This window comes from Mercenaria mercenaria, chromosome 7, assembly GCF_021730395.1.
Source record: "Mercenaria mercenaria strain notata chromosome 7, MADL_Memer_1, whole genome shotgun sequence".
NCBI lineage: Eukaryota > Metazoa > Mollusca > Bivalvia > Venerida > Veneridae > Mercenaria > Mercenaria mercenaria.
The window spans coordinates 58,032,646-58,041,492 of record NC_069367.1 but is presented as its reverse complement, the minus strand read 5'-3'; the positions used below and the strand labels follow the sequence as shown (position 1 = coordinate 58,041,492).

General features: G+C 34.5%; 1 protein-coding gene across 1 annotated transcript; it reads left to right on the top strand.

Moving 5' to 3' along the window:
- The first annotated feature begins 699 nt into the window (after nt 1-699).
- Nucleotides 700-7,599, top strand: LOC123554091 (orexin receptor type 2-like). Its single transcript, XM_045343998.2, has 4 exons — nt 700-1,063; nt 2,388-2,538; nt 2,879-2,991; nt 4,673-7,599. Exons 1-4 carry the CDS (start codon nt 718-720, stop codon nt 4,810-4,812), a joined length of 750 nt encoding a protein of 249 aa, XP_045199933.2. The 5' UTR covers nt 700-717; the 3' UTR covers nt 4,813-7,599.
- The last annotated feature ends 1,248 nt before the right edge of the window (nt 7,600-8,847 follow it).

The window sequence follows — 8,847 nt, the reverse complement described above, 5'->3', positions numbered from 1 at the left end:
CACTTCAATGTGTTGTTTTCGGAGTTTTAGCTATTAATCTAAATTGTCGAAGCGTAACGCTATTATGTCCGTAATATCATTTATAGTCAGTAGTTCTCCAACAATACAAACTGTTATTCGCAAGAAAACAAGATATGTTTTTTTAAATGTCTAAATGACTATTATTGCAGGACTGATATTGTATATTGATCAATGTTTCGTATTTTTGTTGTACATATGTATCTTACTTTCTAACGGAGTACATACATTATTACTTTCTGTTTTCATTTGAACCATGTTTGTAAATATTTGTACTCTTATAGGGCCTCTTGAAAGGTAAACTTCAGCTACATGAGTCTCCCTTTATACATAAAGAACTTACTTACTTACTTACTTACTAGTCACATAACACCAAATGCTCAGACTAACATATCATTCCTAGCACACTTACATTTGAATTTAAATATACTGTTTATATTGATGTAGTCTGGCTTAAGATCATTTCTATACTATTCTCTTTCAGACATTGGCTGTCTCGGTTTCAATGAAGACACTGTACTATATCCGTCTTCACTCTACCTTTCCATAACATCGTGAGACGCTCCAGATATATCAATGAATTCTTATTTTTATCGCCATTCAAAAACGTATCTCTTTAATTGCTATTATACTGTTTTTATTAGCGTAATGTGACTTGTTTCAATTGTTTTTCAGACACTGACTATCTCTGTATCAGTGATGACACTGTGTGCTATATCTGTCGAGAGATGGTATGCCATATGTCACCCTCTGCGATTTCATAGTACCGTGAGACGCGCCAGATATATCATTGTAATCATTTGGGTGGCTTCAGCATGTATCGCCATTCCCGAGCTTATCACTTCCACAGTTATACCTTTACGACCAGACACTGTGTTGTTGTCAGCATGTTATCCAGCTTTATGGGGCGACGAGATCATTGTTATCTTCCAAATCTGTTTGATGGTTGGACTGTACTTCCTTCCTATAGCCATGATGGCCTTCAGTTACATCCACATCGCATTAGTCCTCTGGAGAGGCAGTATTTCTGAAACTATTGAGCTAAGTATGTTTTAAATTACCAACATTTACATACGGGATCTATTTATATTATCATAACATTAGCATTATACCTATTTGTTAAATTGTTTACTATAACTAGTAACAAAATTGTACAAGACAGAACATACCTGTAAGCCATGACATGGAACGGGCGAATAACTGATTATTGGACCACCACGGATGTCTGACGTCATTTGAAATATTCGTTGACATGCCATTTGATATATTCAATGATTAACCGATTCTCGGTATTGTATTCAAGCATGTTAAAAATGTTTGAAGGCCTTACCTTGGCACTAGACTATACAACTCTGTATTAATATGTGATAGCTACCATTAAAAAGGTGGTTTTTAATATACCTTGAACCTCATACAAATTGTATAAAGAAATAACTAAGACCACACAAAATTCAATTCCTATTTTCTGTATTGAAAGCCGTAGCATGTCGCCATGAATGAATCCTACATGAATTATATTTTTGTTCTGCTCAATACAAGTTCTGTTACATCCTTCTGTCACATATTATTTTACAAAAAGTGTAATTTCTAGTACATATGTATACGAGATGTCCAGGTTTTGTCATCGAATTTGACGCTTGCAAAACCTATTTATTTATTTTGCCAAAAATCTGAACACTTACATTGTTCTGGTAATGTCTCAACGGTGAAAAAGAATGGAATATAATGCAACGATTAAGTAAGCATTTGCTAGTATTATACTAGCACAGATGTGACAGTCTCAGAAGATAGCATATTGATTACTGTATTATACGCTTTTTTTTGTGAGTTGATGAAAATCCATAAATATGACATAATTATGGCACAATTACCTCGGTGATAGGTAAACTGACAAAAAAAAAAAAAAATAACTAGGCTACGAAGATAATGACAGACGATTGTTCATAATGTTTTGTTTTTATTTGAGGCGGATAGTATAATTATCTCAACAGTAATTTACAGCGTTCACATAGTTCAAGCCTTATAAGTTCCAACTTTCGCCTTTGATTCATGTCTTTCATCTCGATTCAATGTGGTGAAACTTTGAAGTTATTTAAATCGCTCTCGAGTCTACTTCCTGACCTGTATCATATGAGAAGAAATGGTGGGGCACTAACTCTCGTCTTCTGGGTTGATCGGCCGACACCATAACCACTAAACCACCTCTCCCCATCCCTAAATACCATTGTCGCCTGTCTTGAGAGAGAGAGAGAGATATATATATATATATTATGTAAGAGCAGAAGCAGTTGTGATCGGATAGTTATAAAATAGTTCGATCTTTGTGTGTATAGTATATGAATACATAGGATAGCTTTTCATTTTTATAGGGGCAAGAAAGCCAATGATAGCTGGTGGTATACGGGTACATGAAAATATAGGACAAATCGAAAGTAGAAAAAAGGCTGTCCGGATGTTGGTAGCAGTTGTTGTAGTGTTTGCTCTTTGTTTTCTGCCCAACCATACTTTGAATATATTAAGGTATAAATATGTATAAATTTTAAACGCTGTTTTACAAAATGCTATTATAATAAATTCGAGACTTCCATGCTAATTGTTTCTGCTGCGAACTGCTTGTATTATATTACGATGAAAGAGAACTTAATGCATTTATCAATTTTACTGAATACGTAATGCCGCCATATTTTGTTTGCAGCTTACCGTCTTCTGATCCTTAATGTTGGTTCTAATGAAATGCTAAACCATTTCAGACCGACAAAAACCATTTTATCTTGATTCTCTGATGCCACTTGTGCTCGTTAGATGTAGTTCTGTTAGACAGCGCCTGTAATATCAGCTTAATTTGAAGATTTTTTTCCAGATACACCGGACAACTTCAGACCGTGCCAAATAAACGTGTATTTGCTCTGTTTGCACACTGGGCAACATTCTTTAATAGCTGCATTAATCCTGTAATCTACAATTTTATGAGTGGTATGTATTTTGCAACGGCTTTTGTCTTAGATAGGGGCTAAATTCGCCGACCTTAAATCACTTCACACCCACCGCTTTGGCCGAAATCTCGCTTCGGATATAGAATTATTTCGTGCTAGGAAGTGAGCTATCTAACTAACGGAAGATCGAAGGTTCAACTCATGTGCCTGACTGTAACTGGATATTGCCTGTAGGGGTACATAGTCTTCCTCAAATACGAAAAACTTGAATCCGGTATATAATTTTGTCGATGTAACTTTGAAGACACACAAAAAGCAGACTTGATACTTTGATTTTTATTCAAGTGCACACACAACAACTGTTATTTCTACACAATGTTTGACAAAAAAGCTTCTCGAATAATAGCTCTATGTAGACCAAAGAAAATCCCTTCTAAGACTAATTTTTTTTATAGTCTTAACAGTTTTTTCACGGGAAAGTTAATGTTGTTTGCAACTTGAGAATAGATAAGACTATTTAAAATCAACACTATGTCATCTTCATTGTAAAACGTGAGGTACAACTTTCTGATATTGGCGGATATTGTTCAAGAGTGAGTGAGTGATTTGGGTTTTACGGCGAAACGACACAAAAAGATCATATATCGCCGAAAAGAAGTTATATTGAAAAGCATATCTAAAATCATTTATGTAAAAATGTATATACATACGTGTTAAAAAAACAAAGATTGAACACCATAGTATGTACTGCTCTGTTGAGCAAAGTCCACACCGTCGATTAAAACATGTTTAATAGTTAGTGGTGTTTGACATGGTACACATTCGGGTTGATCTTCTTTATTCAAAAGATAAGAATGAGTCAAACGGGTACGACATATTCGACAACGAGAAAGAACAACTTCCTCCCTGCGAACAGATATGTTCCCTTTGTGCCATTCCCCAAGAGTAGGTTTAATGTCATGAAGTTTATTGAATGAAGCTTTGTTCCATGACGATTGCCATTGAGATAAAATGTGTTTGTTTATATTTGGCCTAAAATCGGTACGTGGTAATTTCAAATTAGATTGTGATAATGAAAGGGCGTTCTTTGCTGCAGTATCAGCATCCTCGTTTCAATGAATACCAACATTAATAGGTTATACTACATAAAAAGAAATTACAAACATTTATTCAAGAACACATTTCGGCAAGTCTAAGAGTTCTTTGTTTTACCGCAGCGTGGCAGTGCTGAACTCAATTCTTGTCTCTGCACGAACATTTAACATGGTTATCTCGTTTCAGAGAAATTCAAACTGTAACCTATTTAGAACATGATTTCAGAAAATACAAAACTCTTGTCTGAACCTGTTAATCATCAAAATAATTTAATTTAATTGTTTTAGTATTTTTGTAATTCCATTTTAAAATTTGTAGAAGCTGTTATTTTACTAAATGTGATATTTTATAAGTGTGACATAAACCTTAATATTTTACTTACAATTTCGAAAAAGACTGCGTGTTTTTTAAAAGCAGAAAAGAACTTGTGCGTACTGAGTCAGTTGCTCACATTTCATTTAAACTTCTTACGAATAAAATTGGAACTAAACAACATGAAATTATAATTACATGCTATTAATATTTCTATCAATATCAATGTTGCTTATTAATAAAACATAGAGTTTATTGTTTGCTGCGAAAATAAACGGAAATAGAAATTTTCACTAGTTTTTGTTCTATTTCAGAGTCCTTTAGAAAAGCTTTTAAAGACGTCTTGGTGAGATCATGTTGTCGGAAAACCCAAAGGCTTAGGCAGAGACCGAGCTCCTATCACATGTCTTTTACTGGCAGTCGCAGTAGATTCAGCAATAACATCACTTTGTGATGTCGTCGTTTAATTAGTGACGATAAGCAGATTATTGCATGGGCTTTATTAATGTTGTAAAAGCTTTAAGAGAACATTGTGAAACAAACTGATATTATTTATTTGCTGGTCAGCAATATAAGTGTTATAACTTCCAATCTCCGAGCCTGTAGAACTAATTATCAATTTCTGAAAGACTAATAAGATGTTACAACACTGGTTTGATGTAACATAAAAATGGTTGCACGTGATACGTATCGTTTGTTGACTGTGAACGGTTGGAATGTAGTTCTTTAAATTGTAGCTTTTTTGAGCCCAGAACTGATCTACTTTGATTATTTAGGTTAGATTTTTCAGAAATGGTATAATTGCCAGAGAGCAGTACTTTTAACTTACTAATTACATAGGGCCCAGGTCACATAATAGACCATCATTGCGAAAACGAAAATCTTATTTTCAGTATTCAAATACAAAAAATGTACTACTTTAGCACAAGAATAATCATGTATTCTCCCTTTATCGTCGTAGCATATAACTTTGTTGTTTTTGTTGTTGTCTTGAAGTAAACGCTGTACATTTGGCTACTTAACATAAATGTCACGCTATAGTGTAGGAATTTAGGTATGTATCATACGGCCTAATGACTACCGTTGTTTTACGTCGTCGCCGACGCACGATTTACAAGAAAGCTACATTTATTGTTATTGTTCATGTAAATTTTGATGTTTACGTCAGCCATAGTCACCGATGTGTGCTGGGATACTTTAACGTTCGTTGTCAATAGCAGCTGCTTTCAGTGCATTTTTTTGCTATAATAAATGTAAATCACCATTTTTGAAAAAAATCAAATATCGACGGTTATGCCATGGAACAAGTCATTTTTAAAACGCATATTACAATAATTTCCTATTCAATTTCCATCACGTTTGTGCATGCTTCCGTACAAAACGGATCAATTCAGAACGTCACGATTTACGAACGTCTAGGACTGCACATCAATAAAAACGAACAGTCGAATACTTTTCCTAAGAAGTTCTTGTTCGTTTTCTTACAAATAGTTTAGATAGGCTTGGAAATGTCCGACTACAGTCAGTTTTACAAACAGCTTTCTAGCCTGTGTTACTGCTAAAAAAACAGTAACCTACAAAGTAAATGGTACTAAACCAGCTTGATGTTTGATATAGGTTAAAAGATCGTTCAAAATCGGCAATACAAGATCTTACAAATAGTCGGCAACACCTAGAATGTGATGAAATGGATTTTATTGTTATTTTGTAAGTAATATAGGCCTCCGATACAAACTAGATCTCGTAATAAATATCCGTGTTATAATTAGCCGATTTTCGTCCATTTCAATGAATGAAATTTACGTCTGAGGTGTGCGCCGTTTCAGAATCAACATTTAACATGAACAAATTTGTTTGTATTTGAATATCATCATAGCATAAAACTAGAGAAAAGGCATCTATTAAAATCGGTGAAATTTGAACAGTATACTAGATAGAGTGCTGAGGAGTTAAATTTACATTACACGCTACCCCTTGGTATCCCTTAGATTACGCAAGTGTGGCAGGACTATTTCCGACACTCGAATATATGTTATTCTTTAAATTATTTGATCTGATTCATATCTACGAATTCAGCTCCAGATGAGTGTCAACTTTTGACATGTTACCACATATACGAGGGTCGTTCAGTAATAATTTGATGCCATATCTTCATAACTTGCCAATAAAGACGCCTTAAGTTTGTATCCATTATTTGAGTACTGTGGTCATTTGTTTAAGTAAGAGGTATGCACTGCGGTCCACGTCAGCACATCTTCATAAGTTCAATTTTGTTTACAAAATATTTCGTAATTAATTAAATGATGTATCTAAATCTTTTGAAAATACACTTCTGTGATTAAAGACAAGTGTATCATGCAAAGAATTATTATTATTATTATACCAGATTTACATAGTTCAAATGCAGCCACACAGGGCGCATAATTCATCCTCTACTAGTACAGACACAGAGCGATCTGACCAGAGGGACAGAGTGAGACAAAGTCCCCACGACAGAGAGATCAGAAATCAGATACAGGCTTGTCTGGCTAACTTAGCCTAGCTCGTTGCGAATAGACAGCCTAGTTCTTTAACGTGCCCAGTGTATAGGCACTGATACACGCAAGGATTGCCTGGGTTCCTGACCAGTACACCTCTAGTTGGGTGGGAAACACCGAAAAGCGTTTCTGAAAATTCCCGAGTAGCTGCCGGGGATCGAACCCCCGACCTCAGGATTGGAAGGCCAGTGTGCAAACCACTGAGCTATCCGCCCACCGTAGAATATTCTTTTTTAAAAAGAAATCAATCTGTATTAACTTTAAACCATTTAGCTGAAGCATGCAGATCACACTTAATTCGCTTGAAATCATATAACAATCTATTTATAGGTGCATCATCTAATGCTTATGGATGATTGAGCTATCTTTTAAGATTAAACTAAAGCTTTAGCTTTCTACATTTATTTAGTTCTAAAGGTTGTATCGAAGTTCAGGCACTATCTATTTTCTTTTTGCTCAAATTTTTATATGTTCCTTGGACGTCAATTTTCACTTACATTTCTTAGGTTTGAACGATAACTGGAATTTAACATGTAACTACTTTCCCATGCGAAGTTTTCAACATCTAACCTGTCATCTACTTATACTAAGAACTACATGACAAGTGAGGAAGTGAGTTGGGTTTTACGGCGAATCGACAAAAGAAGGTCATATATCGCCGAGAACGTTAATTGTAAAGCATACCTAAAATCATTTATATAAAATGTATACACATATATAGTGCTAAAAATATCAGTTGCAAACATAATATTGCAGAAGATGTGAATAAAAATATGAAATGTTCAGACTTTTTGATAAATCCCTATCTGCTATAAAAAAGATAAAATATTTCCGACTGAAACTCTAAAATAACTCTTTCAAAGTTTGAACGTCATACGATGTAGTATGTACTGCGCTGTGGAGTAAAATCCACACAATCGATCAAAATATGTTTAATAGTTAGCGGTGTTTGGGGTTGATCTTTTCTATTCAAAAATAAGAATAAGTCAAACGGGTATGACCTATTCGACAACGAGAAAGAACAACTTACTCCTTTCGAACAGATCTGTTCCCTTGGTGCCATTCCCTAGAGTAGGTTTAATATCATGAAGTACATTGAACGAAGCATTGTTCTATGACGATTGCCATTGAGATAAAATGTATTTATTGTCATTTGGCCTAAAATCAGTTATATGGTAATTTTAAATTAGATTGTGATAATGAAAGGGATTTCTTTGCTGCAGTATCAGTATCCTCATTTCCACGAATACCAACATGACTAGGAATCCAACAAAATATGATAGTCCATGAAACCTGAGATGAATATTTTGAATGAAAGGATTTTCAATATTTCGGTTATGAATTGACTGTAAAAACTGAAATCGAGTCAGAAACGATAATAATTGTTTCTTTACTTTATTTTGATATAAAATTTAGTGCTAAATGAAAAGCTTTTGCCTCGGCTGAAAAAATAATTGTTGCGTTATTTGGCAAACTTAATTTTGTTTGTTGAAGGTGGCTGACAGCATCCAACCTTCGAATCATCTTTTGAACCGTCTCTGTTAATAGTCCTTGTAAGTTTACTTGATTTCATCATATTTGGACTTGAATAGTTCAGGGTTTGTTTCAGGCTTTCTTAAGGCAGTTTTATATAAAAAAAGAATGTAGGAGAATTAAGGGTCCATGGTGGTGTATCAGGATTTAAACTTTCTTTAATATCATCGGATTCAAAGTCAGTTTCATTCATAGAAGATTTTATGCAAAATCCAAACGGCTTTATTTGTTTTTGTTTTTTCCTCATATGAATCGAAGTACTTCTATTTAAAAATGATTTTGTGAGCAGGATTAGATTTTTTGCAGCCACACTCAAAGCATATTGCAATGATAGTTTTTCTCGGCGTGTGTAAAGAGAGAGGATTCGTTTGCTTCAGCATACAAGCTTTCAACAGGCAATGTTCTGAATGCACAGAGAG

Coding starts and splice junctions, on each gene's coding strand:
- LOC123554091 (XM_045343998.2), top strand. CDS start 718: ATGACACTGTGTGCTATATCTGTCGAGAGATGGTATGCCATATGTCAC. Junction 1,064..2,387: donor TTCTGAAACTATTGAGCTAA/GTATGTTTTAAA, acceptor TCATTTTTATAG/GGGCAAGAAAGCCAATGATA. Junction 2,992..4,672: donor AATCTACAATTTTATGAGTG/GTATGTATTTTG, acceptor GTTCTATTTCAG/AGTCCTTTAGAAAAGCTTTT.